At 38.3% G+C, this 22,452-nt stretch overlaps 3 protein-coding genes across 4 annotated transcripts; 1 reads left to right on the top strand and 2 right to left on the bottom strand.

The window, feature by feature from the left end:
- Window positions 1-1,900: 1,900 nt before the first annotated feature.
- On the bottom strand, window positions 1,901-3,596 carry mrps34 (mitochondrial ribosomal protein S34). Its single transcript, XM_015399990.1, has 3 exons — window positions 3,010-3,596; window positions 2,594-2,636; window positions 1,901-2,284 (listed from the first exon to the last, which is right to left on the bottom strand). Exons 1-3 carry the CDS (start codon window positions 3,325-3,327, stop codon window positions 1,986-1,988), a joined length of 660 nt encoding a protein of 219 aa, XP_015255476.1. The 5' UTR covers window positions 3,328-3,596; the 3' UTR covers window positions 1,901-1,985.
- A 1,271-nt stretch (window positions 3,597-4,867) lies between these two features.
- Window positions 4,868-11,125, top strand: spsb3 (splA/ryanodine receptor domain and SOCS box containing 3). Of its 2 annotated transcripts, none has more exons than XM_015399984.1 (7): window positions 4,868-5,120; window positions 8,077-8,285; window positions 8,507-8,690; window positions 9,246-9,433; window positions 9,508-9,610; window positions 9,689-9,814; window positions 9,954-11,125. In XM_015399984.1, exons 2-7 carry the CDS (start codon window positions 8,160-8,162, stop codon window positions 10,343-10,345), a joined length of 1,119 nt encoding a protein of 372 aa, XP_015255470.1. In that variant the 5' UTR covers window positions 4,868-5,120; window positions 8,077-8,159; the 3' UTR covers window positions 10,346-11,125. The 2 variants fall into 2 exon arrangements, with proteins under 2 accessions (XP_015255470.1, XP_015255469.1); XM_015399983.1 differs by having other exon boundaries at window positions 4,870-5,133; window positions 9,954-11,124.
- A 751-nt stretch (window positions 11,126-11,876) lies between these two features.
- On the bottom strand, window positions 11,877-17,974 carry LOC107101194 (V-type proton ATPase 16 kDa proteolipid subunit). Its single transcript, XM_015399999.1, has 3 exons — window positions 17,742-17,974; window positions 14,400-14,583; window positions 11,877-12,947 (listed from the first exon to the last, which is right to left on the bottom strand). The coding sequence occupies exons 1-3, from the start codon at window positions 17,815-17,817 to the stop codon at window positions 12,743-12,745; spliced, it is 465 nt and encodes a 154-aa protein (XP_015255485.1). The 5' UTR covers window positions 17,818-17,974; the 3' UTR covers window positions 11,877-12,742.
- Between the last annotated feature and the right edge of the window lie 4,478 nt (window positions 17,975-22,452).

The raw sequence follows: 22,452 nt of genomic DNA on the forward strand, positions 1-22,452 counted from the left end.
AGTTCCATCGTTAGCCTTTAAAGTTTGTCTTCTGTAATTAATCCCATGTATTTCATATAACTGAATGAACTCCTTTTGCTATCTACAGAGAACATTTCAAATATCCAAAATATGAAGGGGCAGGGCTTAGTAAATTTCTCGTCCTCCTTCAGTAAAATTCCATCCATCAAGGCATTTTATGGAAAAAGGAAAGAATAAGAGCATGATAATTTATTGTACAAATTTTAGCTTGAAATGTCTGCATGTTTTATGCAGACATTCAACCCACATCAAAACATTGTCTGAATGATTTGAACTGTATTTAAGTATATAATTGAACTAATAAAGAATGTCCTCAGAAGTGACCATTGATACATTTTCCTCAATCTCATTGTTATCCTTTCAAATGACAAGAAATGTTTCCTCAGAAGCTTTGGGATTTTATTGCAATTTGGTGATTGAATGTAGGATACTGAAATTCAAACCTTCAGTTCATCTTGTGCCAAATAACAGCATGCACGTGTAGCAAGTTGTTTTAAAGACAGTGTGGCAAGGATTATGAGGGAATAAAACAACATGAAAATAACAAGAAAATCCATCTTTTGTTTCCACGTTGGTGTTGAAATGTAATTGTGTGCTGTAACTCCAGGAGACAGTTCCTGAATTCCTGCTGTTACTGTTTATCCCCCTTTTTATTCTTCTACTAAAATCCTCATATGATAGTTTCCTAGAAAAAAAACATGAATTTAGGCTGCTTCGAACCACTCCTTTTAAATAAACCTTTCCTTTGCTTTGAGTGGATAAGTAGTAGAGATGCGTATTAATTCAAATTTAAATAATTGGTTTAATCCTGATTCTGAAGATATAGAATTGATTCATTTTAATCTGATTGAATCAGTCCCATCTAAAGTTCATGGCTAGTATTAAAAACATTTTTCAGTTGTGACCTGAATTACATGACCTAGTCATGCAACACATTGGAGCTTGTATTATAATAACATTCAACCGCAAATTAATAAAGTAATGGTAGGTGATGTTCACTGTAAGGACAGTGGAACATTTAAAGTAAAAAAAAAAAAAAAAGATCTCTCACAGAAGTAACTAAAAGAAATGATTAAGAAAAGCTATGTGGATTTTAACCTCACACTTATGTTGAGATTGTCCTTTCTTTGGATACTGACAGATCACTAGTAAGGGTCATTTTCACATGTATTGCTATCCAATATCCACTGTAAAGGACATATCGCGTTATTTCAGTTGTCTGGTGTAAAAAAAAAAAAAAAAAAAAAAAAATTGTGAACTTACATTTGTTTGTTTTTTCATGGTAGTTATTAGTTATTAAAAGGACAGTTTAAGCCTTAAAGGTTTCTGAAACAAGAACAGGACACCTTCACTCTTGTACACAGTTTTATCTATTTAACTGAGTTTAAACAATAATAGGTGCATCTAAGTTTCCTTATTTCCTGGATATCTGTGGGCATATTAACAAAATGTCAATCAAAGCTAAAAGCAAGCTTGATTAAAAGGTACTTTGCGGCATACCGAACGCTTTTCATTTTAGGAGGATTCAAATTTTCAGTAAAAATCTCTCAGCATTTGCAGCCTTTGCTTTTGGGTAAATATTTGTACCATTCTGGAGAGTCAGTGCCACAAATAAATCATATGGTCTGTTGTTGGCCACTTTGATCCACCTTGATTTACATTAAACGGGGAAAAAATTGTGAATGAACTTAATATTTGCAGTAAAGCAGAAATGAAGAGTTTCAGGTTTAAATGAGATTCAGGATCCACTGTGTTGTAGAAGGGATTTTTATCAGCATGGCCAGGCGTTTTTTTTGTTTTTTTGTATTTTAGTACAAATGGAATCGACGTAATGAAGAGAGAAAAATCCATAAATGAGCATCTCTTTTTTTTTTATATATATATTCAGAACATCTTTCAGATACAAACACGCGTACACATCTGCATAGAGATCCTATGAGTCCAGGACACAGCAGCGGCTGGTGTCACACTGCCGTCCCCTCTTTCCTCTGACTCTCTTGCTCCTGTCTGCGGAAATAGTCTTTGTTAAGCACCACGTCCCTCTTCAAAGGCAAGGCCGGCTCGTCCGTCACGGCCTGAACGCCAGCTTTCCCACGCTGAGCCAGCAGCATGGCGCGGAGCAGGGGAGGATAGGGGACGTAACGCACCGGTGGCTCCGGGAGCGGCTGGAAGTCGCGAAACTGCTGCTCCATGTCTTTGGGGATCAGGCGCCAATCGTGGTACATCACCTTCTCCACCTCCTTCACCTCACTTTCCTGTTTTCCTAAGAAATATATTTCATTTGAAAAGTAGTTATTTCCCTTGAGCATCTTTATTACAACAAGATATTTGACCTTAAATCTATAAAGCATATACAGAAATATTTAGTTATTGATAACATGGTGTCTTCCTTGCATTTATACTTCTCATAGTGTCACTTTACATAAACATCAACTGTTTTATTTGAAAGAATAACATGGAACCCAGGATAGCGTGCCTTGAGATGACGTGTGTTGTGAATTGGTGCTAAATAAATAAACTGATTGAATTGAATGCAGTAAAGCAGAAAATGCACAGCAGAGTCAAGCTTTACCTTTATGTGTGAGGAGTCCCCATGCTCTGCCATGATCCATGTTCTACAAAAGGATGGAAAACAAATGCTTTCATTTAAAGATCTTAGTTTTCTAATATTTTTTTTCCTCTTTATTAATAACGTTAATCTTCATTAACAGAAATGATTATCTGACTTTTAGCAGAGGTTAACCTGAGCTGAGACACATTTTATCACTTTGTTACAAACTGGAAAGTCAACAATTTGCTAATTTCCTTGCTTTAAAGCCTGCAGAACCTTTTTAATGTAGAGTTTGCTTTGTGATTGCTGCTCTGTTAAAAATGCATATCTTACTATCCCGTAAGAAAGGAAATGCTTACTTTCCAACCCTGATAAACCTGAATGGGTGCATTCAGGTGGGAATCAAAGCAAACAGCTGAGCTCCATTGATAGCTCACCTCAGCTGTGTAGTCCACCTTGACCTTGGTGATCTGCCAGTAGCTGGGCTCCTGGTGCTCCTCCAACCACGACTTGCGGGTAAACATGCGACCCACACCGAACGTCCGCATCCCCGCCAGCAGAGAGAAGAGGCGACTCTCCCTGCGGACGTCCTGCCAGGCCAACACGGGCAGCATCTTCCCGGTCAGAGGCCGCTTCATCGTCTCGTAGTCCAGCGCATACTTCTGAGAATCCTTTGGCCGGGATTTCAGCTCTCTGTACGCCCGGATCTTCCGAGCCATTTCTGCGATCAGACGGAGACGCTTCTTCTTCGCCATGGCTGCAAGTTGAACTCACCCCGAGTCGCTGTTTAACCTGAGGACGAAAACGGCCGTTACACTGACCTGGCTGGGGAGGGAATTGTGTAAGCGCAGCAGACCTCAGTGCTCAAAAGCACATTCAAATATCTGACAAAATTTAGTAAAATACAATAAATATATCAGTCAGTATTTAATGACTAAATAGATTAACCTCAATACCAAGAAAAACGACTAAAAATATGAACGTTTAGATGACCTTAGTAGGCAATGCACACACTCCCCAATCGCGGTCCGTTTGTAAATGGTCCCTGAAGAAACAGCGGTTATGATGTAATGTGTTCCGCAGCAGATCCCAAGTTCCAGAAACTCATTTCAGGGAGATGCTTGTCTCTTCCACTACTTTACAAATTCTGTTTTACTAATTATTCAAAAACAATAAGGTGATAGCTTCACTGGTATTGAGAATGGATCCCAGTTGACATCTGCAAAATGTTTTTTTTCCACAACAAATAAAAAATAATTGCTCTAATTTTTACAGTTGAATTTATCAATTTTTCCTGAATTAAAAATCCGAAAAAAAGTAATTTTAGCTTAAATTAAGTCAAAAAATATGTAAAATTCCTAAATTATAAATGTATATTGACCTCATAAGAAATAGAATTTTTATTGAACCTCACTGAAAAGAAATTTCCCTTCATGCAGCTCTTTTAATATATTTGAATCCCTTTCCCTTTTTTTTTTATTTATTTCATGCTTTTCTGGGCCCCCATGAAAACACGCTGGCCCCCTGGTACCTTTGGTCTAGATCCGCCACTGTTCCTCACCTTCACTAGACGTGGATATACTTTAGTATATTCTGCTGTAAAATTAGTCCTATATTTTTGTTTTATTACTCAAGGATTGAACCTCTGCCGTTTCACAGGGTGCACAGATTTGAGTGTTAACTAGGTGACTGCCAGAGAGTAAACCAGAGAAACTTATCGGACTGATCCAATCAGCACTCTGATCAACAGTTGCCTGGAAAGCTGGTTGAACAAAGCATCGCTTTGGACAGAAACGCTGCACAGGTTTCACCAGCAACGCCCGTCCCACACCCCGCTCTCTCTTGTTGTCTGCGCAATCGCAGTAGTTCTATAATCCGCACATGATGCACCAATTAATGTGCTGCCTGCTCACTCTCACTAGCAAAAAAAAACTAAACAAAAAAACACTCGCAGAGTCTAAAATCTGGGATAATTTATCCAACTCAGGGAGACTTGGGATATCTGATAAACACATGCATATAACAAATAAACCTTACTTGGACATAAGGAGCATAACATACAAAAAAAGTTTAAAAAACAATCCCCTGGACTTTGTTTCCAAGTTTGAAGACAAAAAAAGTCCAGCAGATTGTTTTTTAACTTTTTATTGGAATGACTATGACCTGGATGACTGAGAATCTCCACCAGAAAAAAAAAAAAAAAAACAACAACATATTTTTGGCACTAATGGGACTTTTTGTTTCTCGTGTGTTTTAAATGTATAGTCTCTGTTTGAGCTCTGTACAATAAAGCACAATAATAAAAATAAATAAAAATGGTGTTTATTTTGCTAATATTTCTATTGACTTGTATTCACATTTAATAGTGAACAGACCACTAATGTAGCTGTGTTAGCAGGAGTTCCTGTGTTTGTTTATACGGTCACACTAACAGAAAGTAGGTCATGGAAAAACGAAACGCCTCCTTCCTCCGTGTGTTAACTATCTATCCCCGGCATTAAAGGAGCTCCATCCTCGGGGATTACTCGCTGCTGATGTGTCGCAGGAGGTCAGTTAAACAGGTAACATCTCTGCCTTTGATCATTTCTCAATAAAAGTCTGCTGACAGCTGCTAGCCGCACCATGCTAGCTCTTTCTGTGCATCACTAGCATTGACCCACACACTGGTTATGCAATAAATCATCATATAAAAACGATTCATAAATAGATCTATAGACACAGGAATATTAATAGAATAATTTTAATGTAGTGACGTCACTTAGATCAGATTTTTTTAGTTTAAGCTGAAGCTGTTGGGTTAACGGGCGTTAGCTGCTTTGCTAGGTAGGCTAAGTGGTGTGGATCAACCTGCTAAAGACAATCTTACATCAAATATTGCTTTAATAGAGACAATTTCAGTCATTTATATAAGATTTTTCTATGTGATTGGGATTTTTTTTATATATGTGTCGCTGCAAAGCAGACTTCTTAGCTTTATGTGCAGGTTATCCTTATTTTGAATGTCAAACCATTAGATTTAATATAAGAATCAAAAATAAGATGCCTGAAGAATACAGTGATCAAAAAATGGCTTAACATAAAACAAAACACTCAATGCAACAGGAAATACATTTCATGGAAAAGACATAGTATATATGTTTTTTTTTTGTTGATGGCGATTTGTTCATATTTGCTTTTAAATCAGCGCTTTCCAAGAGTCTGGTGCCAACATAGATTGTTTTTTTATTTGTTTTTTAGACGATCATTGTGTGTATATGTTTTTGTATAGAGGTCCAAAAGTGCCAAATAAAAAAAAAAAAGAAAACAAAACAATGTGCACGAACCACAAATAAAACGATATTTCAAAATACAACATGTTCACATTTTATTTTTTTTTACCAGTGGCCTTCTGATTTGGTATTAATTTTTAATTAATCTATACTTAATTGCAGGTTTGCATAATTGTGATTTGGTTCCCTTCTAATTTGTATTTATTTTCAAATGAGTTGTAATCATAATTCATGTATATTTATATTTAGGGTTCCTTTGTAGCAGTTTTGGCCCTTGTATCTGGAAGATACTATGAATTCAACAAAAAAAAGGGGGAAAAAAAGAAAGGGAGGTTGTAGAGGGTTTGCATTAGGAATGTGCAACTTCTAAAATCTGTATTTCAGTTTAGATGTTTCCTCCCCCAGAGTAAAAGATCTCATTTAAACTTGACTGAACGACCTCTAGAAATTCATTAATGCCACCCGTTACATATATACACCTAAGATAGACAGAAGCACATCTAATATAGAAGCAAGAACAGAACACACGCCTTACATAAACACATGCAGATAACATACTGATACTGATGTATACAAGAAACTAGGAATTGTAAAAAAAAAAAAAAAAATTGGGGGATGTAGAGAAAAAAAAAAAAACAGATTTAAGAGGTTAAATCTGTGTTCCAGTTTAGATTATTCCTCCAAGCCACAGGCGTAACTTTCTGAAGGACTGGTGTGGACATGTCCCCACCAATAAGTTCTGCTTTTTTCCCTGCTCATTTACTTTAGCCAAAGGTAACAGAGTTGGGTTACTGTGTTCAGAGCATTTTTTTTATGATGTTACACCGTCTCTCGGTGTAACATCATCGGATGTGTTGCTTTGAGACATCTGATTTGCGGTCGCATTTCACTGCATAGAGTCGCTACGTGGTTGGAGGAGAAACACACAGCAGCACTCAGTGAATATTAACCGGCAGCTACTTTGATGTTTAAGTAAAAGTTAGGAGACTGGTTGGTTAAAAAAATTAGAGATCATACCACTGAAAATCTGTTATTTTGACATACAGAGCTTTTTCACCTAAAAAAAGGCAACAAATTGTAAGTTTATTCAAGTTAGTATTATAATGTAGGAAGCTTGAGAAAACATAGTTTGTTCTTCTTTACTAGTTAAAAAAATCTGGGCTTCTCAGAGGACAGTGACTCCAAATTACAGGTTAGAATTAACATGACAGAATCAGACTGTATCTACAAATCTTGAAATGTAGTTTCTGGCATCATCATATTACTATAGAGGTTCATAAATCTTTTTTGAACAAAGCACAGCGAGAAGTAGGGAAAGCTGCAGATTTAAAGGTGAAACAGATTTACTGGGATATGCAAAATGCAATAGAATATATCTCCAAGTTTACCAGAAAGTTTACAAGAAAAAATATGCTATGCTATGTTTAAAATGAAGCATATCCATATTTTTCCAGATGGATGGATGGAATTAAAATTTTACTTCTAGGGATGCATAATATATCGATTTTGGCATTGGAATCGTTTGTTATTCCTTATTTTTTTATACATTAATGTTTTTGGTCCCTATGTATGTAATGCACTAAAAGACATCTCTCTAACTATCTATAAATATAAATATTAGTGTATTATAGTTCTCTTGTGTTCTCAACAATAGAAAAGCATTCAATAAATATGTTTGAGTTCATTTTTGGAAAATACAAAAACCAAATCATGAAAGCGTTGAGTAACCAGAGTGTCCCCACCAACGTTCACCACAAAGTTACACCTTGCTCCGAGTCATCATGTATAATAGTTTTTAAAACTAAAACAACCCCTGTGGTTCCCAGAGTATAGAAATCCCAGGTAGAGGAATCTAAAATCAGGAATCTTGGGGATTTATATCAGAATCTTAAGACATAATGGTTTAAAATAAAAAATAAAAACCTAACAATTATTGGTTCCCAATAATCTGAGAGCTTTTTTTCCCCCTATACTTTCATATGAACAATGAAAGAAAAGCAAGGACATAGGCTGCATTGGTTGCTTCAGCTTCCTGTTGTTCTGTGTAATGTGACCCCCTCAGCCAGGGCTCAGGTACCACTCTTCTAAAACTCTGCAGTAAAGTCGGAATATATTTTATGGGAGGTGTAATCTGCATCCCTATTGAACATCCGAGCAGGACATGTTTAGTGAAAAAACATCAAAGAGTTGAAGTCAAATCTAACTGAGGCATGCTGTTTTGTTTCCATCCGGCAGCTGGACTGATGTGGCTCCTTAAATATCTGGACTAAACAGAGATCGCATAACAAGGCTCTTGGACCTTTGGGACTGCTGCTAGCATGTCGAGGCGAAGCAGGAACAGCCGTGCTTGGCGTTACGTGTGGGGTGGGCTACGAAGGGATGCCGAAGCCCGGGCCCTGGCGTTAGCCACCGAAGCCGAACAGTGGCCCAACGACCGACTGGAGGTAAACACTCAAAACCAGAAAAAAGGCTGACTTTGAATAAATTGCATACAGACGACGTGGATCAGATAAAAAAAAAAATCTTTAATAAGATGCAGATTTGTGTAATTTATGCAGTTAAAACCAAATTAGTATGGATGGTTCATTTAAGCCCTGTGTTTATGTCTTTAGGCACTCTCATGTGTTTGACATTAAAAGGCCTCCTCTGAAATCTCTCTCTAAAGTACAGCACAGATTCTGACTCGGAGATCGACTTCTCAGCGGTGGTGGTTCCCCCGCTCCCCAGTGCCGTTCCCGTTACAGGAGAGTCGTATTGCGGCTGCGACTCCAAGGGGAACAGCAGCTACAACCCTCGTATACGAGGATTTCTCCAAGTCAGAGACTGCCACTGTGGAGAGGATGACCAAGGTTTGTTTGAATTTATTTTTATTTAAGGTGCTGTGTTTTATATTTGATTTGCTACTTTTAAGATTGATGGAAACATTTTACTCATCAGTGTTTATTCAACTTGAACAGCTGTTAATAAACTGGGTTTCCTTAAGATGCAAAAATGTAAACATTTTACGACAATGGACTCATTTAACAAGGCTAATCTTATCTAGTAATAGAGATAAATAATAAAACAGTGTGACCTACGCTGTACAATAATCTTTCTACTAAGTTTAAATAATGATTGAACTTAATTGAACCCATTCCCTTGGCGAGCAGTGGGCTGCCATAATGGGGCGCCTGGGGAGCAAGGGTTAAGGGTCTCACTCATTGAACCAGAGTGGCTCAGGATTCCAAGCTCTTTGCCCTAACAACTAGGCCAGGTTATAGTATTTCACTCAAATGTCCAGAGTGTTGCAGAAACCAGTCCAGAAATTACTGCAGAAGGCAGATTTGTGTCTGTAGAGCAGATGTAAAGAAAAGCTGCAGACTGCAGCATTTAATTTGCAATGGATGCGGCCTTTGATGTTTCAGATTTCGACTGGGTTTGGGATGCAAGCAGCCGTTCAACGGCAACGTTATTGAGCTGCGACAATCGCAAAGTGAGCTTCCACACCGACTCCAGCTGCGGCACGGCGGCCGTCCGGGGCTCCAGGGAGCTGGCGGACGGGCAACACTTCTGGGAAATCAAGATGACGTCTCCGGTTTATGGAACGGACATGGTACTGCTTCCAGGATTTGCAAGGGCAAGGGTGGAAAAAAAAAATAGAATAAACGAAAGTTTCTTTGTGTGCAGATGGTCGGAATTGGAACCTGCGATGTCAACTTGGACAAATACAGGTACAGGTTCTGCAGTTTGTTGGGGAAAGATGAAGACAGCTGGGGTCTTTCTTACACTGGTAAGCTCAGCAATGTTACCAAAGAGCATTTTCTCACCTGAAACATTCCTACATGCGTGATGGATTTCTCTTTTCCAGGCTTGCTGCATCATAAAGGAAACAAGTTGAAGTTCTCCTCCCATTTTGGGCAAGGGTCCATCATTGGAGTCCACCTGGACACGTGGCATGGCACCCTCACTTTCTTCAAGAATAGAAAGTGTATAGGTCAGTAAAGTTGAGTAGAAAATCTGACTGATGTCCCCTCTTCCACTGCGCCTTGGAAAATACTTCCCGCTGGACAACAACCTTAAACATGCAATGATGGTCAGAGCATTAAAAAAAATGTCTATAATCTTTTATTCAGGTGTTGCAGCTACAAATCTGCACAATAAGAGGTTTTACCCCATGGCCTGCTCCACCGCGGCCAAGAGCAGCATGAAGGTCATCAGGTCGTGCTCCGCGCCCACCTCTCTACTGTACCTTTGCTGCGCTCGCCTTCGCCGCCTGCTCCCGGATGGCATGGACATGCTGGAGGTGTTGCCTCTGCCGCCGGGCCTGCGTCAGCTCCTCCACAACAAGCTGGGCTGGGTGCTCAGTCTGAACGGCGGGACCACGGAGGAGACCCCAGACGGCCCAGAGCAGTCCTCCCACTTACCTGCAACCCTGCCGGCTGAACCGTCGTTCTCAGAGAGCGACTCGGAGGGTTGCGCGTCTGACCCCGAAGCCTGCCAGCGGAAGAGATGCCGCTGGACGTGATTGGTGGCCTCAAAGTGCTCGCCGTGGTGAATCGGGGCGGGGTTGATGGAGTCGTTCATCTTTACTGTGACGCCATTCATATCGGTATCCAAACACTTTAAGTCATCCGTACAGATATTCCATCATACTAAAGTATCTATTCATATTGGGGAAGTAGTGAGGTGCTGGAATGTGTAATGTACAGTGCAACACTGACGTCAAGTACGGCCAAATTCTGGTGGTCCTCATGGGTTTTTGCAAAAGGAAAAAAATGTCTCTTCTGTGTGGTGTTCTTAAGCTAAATGTAATTGGTGCGTTAGCTAATCGCTCTGTTTTTAATCCTGATCATTCTATTCGCAGCGGATTGTTAATGCTGGAAGTAGAACATGAGTGCACTCTGCCTCTTTTAATCAACTAACACAAATATTTCTTTTTTTCAAAACGAACACGTTACTAGCTCTGCTAAAAGCTTAAATTCCTTATCCTGCCTGCATTTATACATCCATCTGTAGTGTTTAGCTCCTCTAACGTCTCATTATACGCACATTATTTATACTTTAAAACTTTTTTTTAACGTATCTTTCTATGCCAATGGATTCAACATGCAGCCTTTTGTACAGTTCTGTTTATGCAAAGATGTTTATTTCCATCTTAGAACGTAAGCAGCACCTTCCTGAGTCATTACCATTTTTACTCCACTAATTTTATCAGTTTATTTCTGTACAGTTTAAAATGTCTAAACCTGTTATTTTTGGAGTTTGTAAATATAGTAATAAAGTGTGATCTCTCCTTCAGCTAAGTGATGTTTTCTCTGTTCTATTAAACTAAGTAATCTTAGTTGTGTTTTCTTGTTAAGCAGCTTGTTGGATCTAGGGAAGCTACACACTGTAGGTTTTATAGAGGGTCATGCATGCAGCTCAAAGACCAAAGGATAACTCATCTTTGTTTACAAATACAAGGCTCAGCGTGACCAAAGCACACAGTTTGAGTCATAATTCCATCCGACTTTTATAAGAAATCTGACACAGAAGACATCAGGACATTTGCTGCTCACCTTCCCCCATGTCTCTGCACATTTCCTGTTACTGTGGATAAACCAGAATGGGTTTTATTTATTTTTTTTTATGACTCCATAAGTTTAGATGAAGCTAGTATTTTTATAAATATGTCAAACATGCTGCAGTTCTGAGATTAAGTTTCCCTCCTATGCTGCAGGCCACATCACCTTGAATTCTCCCGTTTTGGTTCCACTTCTAGCTGTTTGGAGTGTTTTACATGAACTTTGTCCTTTTAACTAGAGTGAGCTCAGCTCCAGTATTTGCAGCAGGTGTAGTAAATAAAATATACATTCGGCATTATAAAGGTATCTGTACAGACTTCATATTTATTTTTCTGCATGCCTGTAAATGAGGAATATAAATACCAAATTAGTCAAAATCGATCAGGCATTGATTTTTCAGCTACCACCCCATTTACACGGTTAAACTCTCCTGCTTTGTGTAAAACCAACATAGCAGTCAAAGTACTTCAACAAAAACATCCAGACAATAAATGGAGGAGGTTGAGTTTTATTTGGAAATCTGACAGGCATGGCTGAACAGTGAGCTCCCACTTTGAACAGAAAAACAAAAAGACAGCAGCACTACAGGTAAACAATACTAGTGTCTGAGAATGTCATATCAAACATAAAACCGCACATTATGCAATCAGATCCCACACACACACCCAGTCATCTCCATGTGAACATGTGGACGTCCTCCAATAATAATCACTATATCCAGAGGAATTCCAAGCACTTTGAACAATTACCCACAGTGCAATAAATCTAACTATACACAGATAATTTATTTTATGTATATAGGGTATTTCAATAAATAGTTCCATTTAGACAGCTTCAAAATCTTCATAGCTTTCAATAAATAGTGACAAAAGAAGATGGTCCTGAAAAAAAGAACATGGAAAAACAAAATACTAGTGTGCACAACTCTTCAGTAGTCTCAAAACAAACGATTAAAAGCATCAACAAAAGACCGAAAAATAAAAATAAAACGGAGGGCGAATGGGTGGGGAGGTAAACGATACTCACGCTCACAGCACAGACTGGTTACTACATTTACCTAGTATGGGAGGACTCTGGATTACTGTACAGTTAGGGATTAGACCATATAATCAGGCAGACAGTCCACACATCATCCAACAACTAACAGCACATGTTCATGCCCGTTCTGTACACACAATACCTGACAACCGGATGGCTTAAAACAAAGAGGATATGGTCACACCTATAGAGGACGAGGCATGTTTCTGCTGCCATCCCATCCTGTCAGATCCGCAGGGTGTCATGGAAGAAGGTGAAACTCTCCTATTTGTTCTCGCCGCTTCGATGTGGAATGAATGAGAAGGTAGTGGAACAGACACTTATTTTGTGGATAGGATGAGAGCCACGATCAGGCCGTAGAGCCCCAGCACCTCAGCGAAAATCAGGATCAGGATCATGCCCACGAAAAGCCGGGGCTGCTGGGCGGTTCCCCTCACCCCGGCGTCGCCAACGATGCCGATTGCGAAGCCGGCCGCCAGACCGCTCAGGCCCACACTCAGACCCGCACCAAGATGGAGGAAGCTCCTATAAATGAAGGTATGGGGATACATCAATATTCTGATCATATAACTCTGAAGTCTTTTTTTTAAAAAGACATCGACTCAAATCAGTAATCAGACATTTTAACTAGAAATTCTGATTGTTTGCTTTAATTTTATAAACTAAAAAAAAACAAACAAAAAAAAACACAATGAATTTTTAATCTATAAAGGAACCCACCTCAGCATGGATGTTAGTGTATTCTTATTTAAAGGTTAGGGAGGGGAATACATTGAAATAGCACTTCATTTCATTTTGTTGTTTGTGTTTGTACATCTCACCTTTTATTTCTACCCAGTCTTATTTAAATGGTTCTTTTATTTCGGGATAATTTCACCGGAGTGTTTACAACGAGGTCAGAGAAAAGATGACAGCAAGTTAGCTCTGCCTGACCTGCAGGATCCCTGATTACACCTGTCTGATAAATGACTGAATCACATCCTCAGGATATACAGGAGATAGCTACAGAACATTTTAGCAATTTGGATTTATTGGACCAAGGAAACCTCCAATAAAAGGACCAAAGCACAAAAGAACCAGACCAGGCCAATTTACAACTTTTAAGAAGGGATTGTTGGTTTTATTATTAATTTAAAGTTAATGCTCTGTGTTCTGATGAGTAAACAAATCAATTTGACACAAGAAAACCTCAATTCTGCAGACAATAGAAATAATTATTCCAAAAAGACTAAATTAAAAAAAAAAAATCTTAAAAAAAAGTTCTTAATTGTTGGCCATTTTGGTCTGATTTGAATGATGAGTTGGGACATATGTTGTGCAACATGACCAGGATCTCTGAAGCCTTTCAAAAACAGAACAAAATCATTAAGTGTTCCTACACATATTTCATAAAACAATCCATGCTTTTCAAGCTGCTTACACTAATTTGATAATAGATACAATAATGGCAGATACATCAACAGGCAACATTTGAGCGTGTGAGCAGGGGAAAAAAAGAACAGGGAACACAGTACATTAAGGAGGGAAGACAAGAGGAAAAGGAAGAACGTAAGGAAAGAAGGATGATTTAATGATAAAGGGAAAGACAGAACAAAAAGAAAAGGAATAAAAGGTATGACACAGAAAGGAAGGTAAGACAAGGTTAGAAGGAGAATATAGAGTTGCACTTCCTAATGCATCACACAGGTAATGTCACTGTAGGCATCATGCATACCCTGTATAGATGTAAGCTATATCTAATCACTATGCATCAAGGCCGTGTGTACCAGTAACAGCTGCTTAGACTTAGCATTAAATGGGAAGTTTTTAGAGCTTAAGAGGAGGCATAGTGTTTTTCATTAAAAGCTACAGCTAAGCATCTTAATAAAAGAACGATGATCAGGATCCACTGTGTTTTATCTGAGGACCGTTTGCTATAGACCTAAAACAGAAGAATATTGAATCCACAGCAGTGAGAACAGAAGATGTCTTTCTTACTTAAAGAGAGTGAGTCTCTCTGAGATGTTGTTAGCTATCAGCACAGCCACCACCAGCCCGTAGATGGCGATGATGCCGGCCATGACGACAGGGATGATGGACTTCATGATGAGCTCTGGCCGCATCACAGACATGGCAGCGATGCCTGTGCCGCTCTTCGCGGTCCCATATGCTGCTCCTAATGCTGGAAGAGACAGATCAAGATGCCACCATTTATTCACCTTTTTACTCCAATTCCCCCATTAACAAAAAACACATGATGCAGATGAAATTAAGCTTTGTTATAAACTACAGACACAGGCACAGCTACGTACCAAAATGAGCCAATGCAAACTATTTAAAAGTCTGTTCTCCAAAGAATAATTAAATATTCAAAGAGATCATCTGAAGCTTTAAGTTACGTCAGACGTGATATTTTTTTTTTTACAGCAGTTTCCCCTCCATGTCCTGCTGTCACTCCATGTTTTAATTATGTCTCATCACACTCTACTTACAGCTGCTGTTTCCTGCTCCAATAAACCAACCTTTAATGCAGTACATAAGTTATCTCTAACAGTTTGTGTCCAAGGTGAAAGCTGAGGTTCTGGCCCTTTAAGCAGAAGAGGAAAATGTTTTGGGTCTTTCCTCCTCCGATACAGAATCACAGATCAAAGCACCAATTCTCACATCTGCACATCTGTCGTACCGCTCACATCACAGCCTCTGCTAATCCCAGCAGAGCTCAGCTGTTATAAGGAGCAGAGATCAGGTGAAAAAAGTCCCTCATCATCCCAGTATGAAGATGGAATAGCTCCAGAATGGAACTAATAGTTTTATTTAAAACACACAGTTAATTATATTTATTTAATGTTTTGTATGCTCTTCTATGCTCATGGTAAAACCAGCTGGAGAAATTCTACCGCCTGCGATTGGCTACTTTACAGAAAATCACGCCTCTTGAGAAAGTACCGTTTTCTTCCTGGTGTGGCTAGTTATGTTAACTACAAAAGATGAATTATGACTATATGGAACATCAATCTCTGTCATCAACTGAAAACTTTATAAACACAATGTTGAACATTAAAGGATTTACAGTAAATGCAAACTGATGTGTCAAGTTTATTGTTTCAGCAAGAAAAAAAAATAACACGGGGAATGAATTTAAAAATCACTAAACAGCACCAAGTGTTATTTTGGACTTCATAACTGCATCGGAAAAGCTTTCTGAAGAGGTTTATTTTGTCATTAAAGCAAAACTGCTGAACCAGTAAACATATAGCTGGATATAAATCACATAGTCTCAATTGTGCGTTTACGTGGTTAAAAGCAATATGAAATTCAAACAACCTGTAGATGATTAACACGGCTTGCAGCATCCTGTCTGCTTATAAATGAGACTGAATGTTTGGTATGTTGTGTAATCAGGCTACAGGTTGACAAATATAATTCAAGACAACATTTAATCCAGCTTTCTTTTTTTCAAAGTGAGGCAAAACTATTTCATACAGAGTAAATTAGTTCCATAAGAATGGTAACTTGTCAGGTGGGATTGATTTTTGTTAGATTTTGTTTCCCCTAAAACCAATACTGCCATTTTATTTGGATTTTCTGTCAAATTTTTTTGTCCAAACCATGTAGATGTTTCACTTTAAGGTTTCATCGTTTTCAGGAAAAACATGTTTCATGTTAAACAGTCCATCGATGCAGGACTTTACTATTACTGTCTGTTAGAAAAAAGCCTACTTCTACTAGCGTGCATGAATGCACACAAGCTGCAGCTCTCTCTCCCCTAAGAAATGCTGCATCTTTTACATTTATTTTAGCATATTTATTTTTTAACACAATTATTTAATGTCATACTATTGTGACACAATTGTGTTAAAGTAACTAAATATGTTTAAGTAGATGCATGAATTATTTTTCAGGGCAGCAGCAATCCCCATTTAATTAAGCAAATCACCTAAAGTGTTGGATTGAGAAAATTTGAGTCTAACTCTTGTTAAATGTAAAGGGACCAAAACTGACTGCTGTTATTTGAATTTACTGAATTTAGTATATGAAGTATATGGATTTACTGGAGTTTCATTGAAAAGATGCATTTTGTTAAATTCTGATGTTTTCATCATAACATCTCTAATTTACTGAATTAAAAATAACACAAAAAAAAAACTAGCTACACCAATTATAAATTTTGCGTATGGACTAGAACTGCAACTAACAATTTTTTGCTAATCGATTAATCTGTTGATTACTTTTTCGATGAATAATCTGCTTTCAAACGGTTCCCTAATAGAAGATTCTTACAGAAATTACACCAGGGTGAAACTAAATATTTTCCACTTGAGGAGTTTTGATAGAGCATATTGAAAGATTAAACTTTTTTTGTGATCTGAAATGCTAAATATTTATATCTTGTCTTTTTTTTTTTTTTTTTTACAATTTTGGTATACTTGCTGCTCTAAGTGGTTTGCTCTTTCAGCTAAAGGCGATTGGTAATTTGGTTGACGATTATTTCAATAATCACAATTATTCGCACGAATTGTTTAGCCCTTGTTAAGATGAAACCCAACATGATGATCTGGATAAAAAGATTTCAAAGATCCTTAGCAGTGGTTTAACAAGCTCATGGGAGCAGAAAGGACTGTTTGGCTAAGCACTGACAACATATATATTTTACCTCACTTAAAGCCCTTTTAATGAGATTTTTATAAAGTATATCAGTCTTGGATGTATTCATTATCTATTATAGAGAGAGATTTTAACATTAGCTGAAATTAAACCCAGTTGAATTATATTCCTTTTACCAAATCAGTTCCATATAAGGAGTGGAAGTAGTTCACTGCGCATGTTTAGGAGGCTGTGCGAGATGAATGAATTAATTAATGGACCATGCCTTTAAAATGTTATCTGCAATATTAACGCTTGTTTTCCTTTTCCTGACTATCTTCCTACAGCAAACAGAGGAGAAAAGCACGATGATAATCATTACAGTTGTAAGACTGTATTCATTTATAATCTCAGTTTATATAAATGATGTCTTGAGAAACAGAGGTTGCCACCTCATTGACTGTGTGCGTCAGCAGCCAGCAGCAGACACGATTACAGCCTGAATTTAATGTCAGGAGCTCCGTCAGAACAGAAGCAGGCAGGGTGTTCTGATGGAGCTCCGGGCAGCAGCGGGGTTCCCCCTCCCGCCTCTCATCCCCGGCAGGTGTTTGAGCCTCGACTGATGTCTAAAAAAATCCATCCAACATCGGTTTAAATAAAGGCAAGGGTTGCTGTTAATTACGTGCAACGCCAACCCCAGGCTAAGCTAACGTGTAGCAAAGATAAAAAAAAAGATAAAAGGGTTGATGTGGTTACCGCTGAAGACCATGGCCGCAGAGGCTCCCATCACGGCGAAGAAAGGTGAGTACTCGGGGCTCTCCTCAGAAGACATTGTCACACTTCCCTTAAGGACGACGAAGCTAACGGATCAATATCCTCTCACTCTCTATGGCGGGGAGGTTCCCCTGTCCCACCTTCACCTCTGGGCAGCTTCGAAGACCGCAAAGCAGCGAGGGTGACCAGCGACGGCTCCGGTGGAGAAGAGGAAAATGGCGAAACGGAAAAAGTCACCTGACCCACCAGGGCGGAGGGATCCACCTGAGCTGAGGCGGGTGTGCTCCACTAATAAATGTGAAATAAACACTCGTTGACCTATATTTGCATTTAAAAAGGTTACAGAAAATTCTAATCTTAGAATATGCTTTAAATAAATGTCATACATTCACTATAGTCCATCTAATTACGCATTATATGTACTGTTTTATGCCCTTTTTGTTTAATGGTATGTTCTGCTGCAAGTGCACTGACTGCAGCTGAAACTAGTCGTCACTACACGCTGTCGTATTAATTATTAGTGCCAAATGTTCACTAAAAGCAACAAAAAACGGCGATTTCTCTTTATAAATTTGACATGAAAAGTAGAAACTAGAACCTATAATAACCGTTATGCTCAGACCGAGGACTATTAACTGAGCCTGGAGATATTTGCGTCAAGGTGACACTCCAATGAAGATGGATTTCTCTCATGTCAACTAAAAAGGGTGGATCACCTCGGAATTAAATGCTCTCATTTAACAAAACGTTTAATAAACATATATGTATATATATTACATCTGCATATCATTTTATGTTCAGATAGGTACAATTTGTACATGTCTGAGAAATTTAGAAATGGTTAAAATTGCAATTTTAAAACAATTTCATCTCCCTTTATATTTATTATCTTTAGTTAAAATTTTTTTTTGAATGAAATAACGTTTAATTGCTTTTACTCAGACTCGTCAGTCCCACACTTATGATTTAATACATTTTGTATTTGCCCTCTGACAGTTTTCTGATATAGATTTTAAAACTCCACATTCACTGGAGATTAAATGTGCTTAAAATAAGACATACCATTCAAGAAAGACAGGTTTGTGTCAGATTTAATAGCCTAATTCAGTAGAAATTACCAAAAAAAAAAAGTCCTTAGTCAGCTGAATTTGTATCATAGGCACAAGTTTATAGATTAAAATGAGTAACAAACCGATTTGGACTCAGTAAATCCTATTTTGAGAGCACCAAGTTTTAAATGCAGTAATTTTATATTAGAAATATTTTTTTTAATAATTCCATGACAAGATTTTTTTTTTTGTTTTATTCTGCCCCATTAATTTAGTTGCACCTTTGTTAATATATTTGGATCCATTGTGTTTTATCCAATAAATATCTACCAGACTTCTTGGATTAAACATAAAGTTAATAATCAGAGCTATGTATTATTTTCTGTATTCAGACTATTTTATATTTCCTCTAAGGTATCATGTGATTGTACTTGTACAATGGTTTTTAGAGCTGTAAAGTGAAAGAGGGGGTTGCTGAAAGTGCAAAGAACACACATGACTGTCAGTGGCCTCTCTATCACATGGGAAAGAAATGGGCTATCAGTTTAAAAGCTGTTTCATGTGACCAGCTCCTGCTCAAAGCATGTGTAATGCTCTCTTTGCAATTTGCAAACTTTGGTATAGTAATCTAATTTTCTGATAAGGAGGGGAACTCTAAAGATTATTTAATCTACTCCAGTGACAAGGAGATCACACAATCGCTGTTTTTGATTGAGTCTCTACAAATAAAACATCAAATCAATAAAATACTAATTTATTTTTCATCAGCTGAACTTCTAGGTTTGTGAAAACTGTACACTTGGCTAAATGTTTCGCCCGAAATTGTTCCAACATTAATGCAGTCTAAGAGATCCCACAAAACCACCTACTGGCGGTATGCAGAACTGCACAGGAGGACGCCTACAATGAAGTAAAGTGGGACAAACACTGCCATCTTCTGGTCAGCCGTTGAAATTACACCCATGTTTTATTTTGAACTAAAATATACACTCACCGGCCACTTTATTAGGTACCCCATGCTAGTAACGGGTTGGACCCCCTTTTGCCTTCAGAACTGCCTCAATTCTCCGTGGCATAGATTCAACAAGGTGCTGGAAGCATTCCTCAGGGAGTTTGGTCCATATTGACATGATGGCATCACACAGTTGCCGCAGATTTGTCGGCTGCACATCCATGATGCGAATCTCCTGTTCCACCACATCCCAAAGATGCTCTATTGGATTGAGATCTGGTGACTGTGGAGGCCATTTGAGTACAGTGAACTCATTGTCATGTTCAAGAAACCAGTCTGAGATGATTCCAGCTTTATGACATGGCGCATTATCCTGCTGAAAGTAGCCATCAGAAGTTGGGTACATTGTGGTCATAAAGGGATGGACATGGTCAGCAACAATACTCAGGTAGGCTGTGGCGTTGCAACGATGCTCAATAGGTACCAAGGGGCCCAAAGAGTGCCAAGAAAATATTCCCCACACCATGACACCACCACCACCAGCCTGAACCGTTGATACAAGGCAGGATGGATCCATGCTTTCATGTTGTAGACGCCAAATTCTGACCCTACAATCCAATGTCGCAGCAGAAATCGAGACTCATCAGACCAAGCAACGTTTTTTCAATCTTCTATTGTCCAATTTCGATGAGCTTGTGCAAATTGTAGCCTCAGTTTCCTGTTCTTAGCTGAAAGGAGTGGCACCCGGTGTGGTCTTCTGCTGCTGTAGCCCATCTGCCTCAAAGTTCGACGTACTGTGTTTTCAAAGATGCTCTTCTGCCCACCTTGGTTGTAACGGGTGGTTATTTGAGTCACTGTTGCCCTTCTATCAGCTCGAACCAGTCTGGCCATTCTCCTCTGACCTCTGGCATCAACAAGGCATTTCCGCCCACAGAACTGCCGCTCACTGGATGTTTTTTCTTTTTCGGACCATTCTCTGTAAACCCTAGAGATGGTTGTGCGTGAAAATCCCAATAGATCAGCAGTTTCTGAAATACTCAGACCAGCCCTTCTGGCACCAACAATCATGCCACGTTCAAAGTCACTCAAATCACCTTTCTTCCCCATACTGATGCTCGGTTTGAACTGCAGGAGATTGTCTTGACCATGTCTACATGCCTAAATGCACTGAGTTGCCGCCATGTGATTGGCTGCTTGGAAATTAAGTGTTAACGAGCAGTTGGACAGGTGTACCTAACAAAGTGGCCGGTGAGTGTATGTATATTTTCAATGTCTGGATCAGCAATTTATGGCTAAATAAAATGCTGTTTAGTTTTATTTAAACATTATTATTTCTGAAAAGAACCAAAACTATAAACTTGAAAGAACTCAATGTCAAAAAATTAATTTCCATTTATTTTTTTTATCTACAATAAAAAAAAATCTAACTTTTAACAAGTGTTATCTGTTATGCATCAAAGATTTTAAACATAAAGGGATTTGCATGCTCACATAATTAAAGAAAGGCATATCATCTGTGCTGACCAAGCAGATTTATCATATTTGAACCTGTCAGTGGCTTCACACACCCCTGCTCTATAGAAACCAATGTGTTGCATGGTCTGAATGCTCAGACCTCCCTGATATTTGCCCTTTCATTTCAGCTCAGCATGTTCTTCTCTCAGCACATTATACTAAAGCCAAAATGCTCGCTCTGTTTGCAAAGAGCAGGAACAAACAAAAGTTAATGATTTAAATTCATGTTTCCTGCAGGAAAGCTTTGAGTCCAGCCCTATTATACTTTAAAACATGAGTTAATATCCTAGTAGACCTAAGAAGGCCGACATCAAGGGGATAAAGTGTGCGTGGGTTAATTGATAGTGAGCTTTTATTATAATTTACTATGGCTCAAAGCGTTTAAATATGACCAACCTCTCAGGAAATGTATGAGGCAGAGGAACAGGAGAAAGCTGCTGGCCCAGTCAGCTCATATCAGCCTACTACTAGCTTTCCAAAGTATATAAATTCTTGGAAATCCTCCACATTTTGTTATATTACAACCACACACCTCTGTTTATGTATTGATATATTTATAAGCCAACACAAAGCAATTTAAATCTGAAGGGGAAAACGATTAAAGTTTTTATGAGAATTATTTTTAACATATCAGTTTAAATCAGACATTATGTTAAAATGACCGACAATACAAGATCTAGATTTAATTGAAAATCTGTGGTAACAGTTCTACTTCCAATTGCACTCACCCCACTAATTTTCTTTATAGATGCAGTAATTCATTTGGTGTCTTTTATTTAATTTTTTTATCAAATACAATAAAATATCTTAAAATGTGTCAAAAATGACACATTTAGCAGGGAATAAATCTTTATCCTTTCTCAAATGTTGGATTCTGCACATCTGAAAACATTTCAAACTATTCAATATGTGTAAAATCATTGATTATATATGTACCCTACAGTTACCATAAAATACTGTCCTAAAATTGGATCATACTCTAAAGAAAAGGACAACATAAACCATGAGTACAGCCAATCTGTATTTTAATGAAAGACCAGGTTAAAATAAAAACCACTTTAATGAAAGCAGACATTTAAAATCACCATAAATATGCTACATCTATCCTAACCACAATTGGCATTAACACAGTGAAGCAGACGTGGTGATAAGGACCGCTCAGTGTTAGGTGATGCGC

The sequence above is a fragment of the Cyprinodon variegatus genome, unplaced genomic scaffold (assembly GCF_000732505.1).
Source record: "Cyprinodon variegatus isolate N-32 unplaced genomic scaffold, C_variegatus-1.0 Scaffold1064, whole genome shotgun sequence".
NCBI classification, from domain to species: domain Eukaryota; kingdom Metazoa; phylum Chordata; class Actinopteri; order Cyprinodontiformes; family Cyprinodontidae; genus Cyprinodon; species Cyprinodon variegatus.

Bases quoted from the DNA above. Each gene is read 5' to 3' on its own strand.
- LOC107101194 (XM_015399999.1), bottom strand. From the start codon at position 17,817: ATGTCTTCTGAGGAGAGCCCCGAGTACTCACCTTTCTTCGCCGTGATG. The intron at 14,584-17,741 runs GTAACCACATCA...TGTCTCTTCCAG, and splicing joins TGCGGCCATGGTCTTCAGCG to CATTAGGAGCAGCATATGGG. The intron at 12,948-14,399 runs GTAAGAAAGACA...CTTCATTTATAG, and splicing joins GAGAGACTCACTCTCTTTAA to GAGCTTCCTCCATCTTGGTG.
- spsb3 (XM_015399984.1), top strand. From the start codon at position 8,160: ATGTCGAGGCGAAGCAGGAACAGCCGTGCTTGGCGTTACGTGTGGGGT. The intron at 9,434-9,507 runs GTACTGCTTCCA...CTTTGTGTGCAG, and splicing joins CGGTTTATGGAACGGACATG to ATGGTCGGAATTGGAACCTG. The intron at 9,611-9,688 runs GTAAGCTCAGCA...TCTCTTTTCCAG, and splicing joins CTGGGGTCTTTCTTACACTG to GCTTGCTGCATCATAAAGGA.
- mrps34 (XM_015399990.1), bottom strand. From the start codon at position 3,327: ATGGCGAAGAAGAAGCGTCTCCGTCTGATCGCAGAAATGGCTCGGAAG. The intron at 2,637-3,009 runs GTGAGCTATCAA...ATCCTTTTGTAG, and splicing joins AGGTGGACTACACAGCTGAG to AACATGGATCATGGCAGAGC. The intron at 2,285-2,593 runs GTAAAGCTTGAC...TATATTTCTTAG, and splicing joins GGGACTCCTCACACATAAAG to GAAAACAGGAAAGTGAGGTG.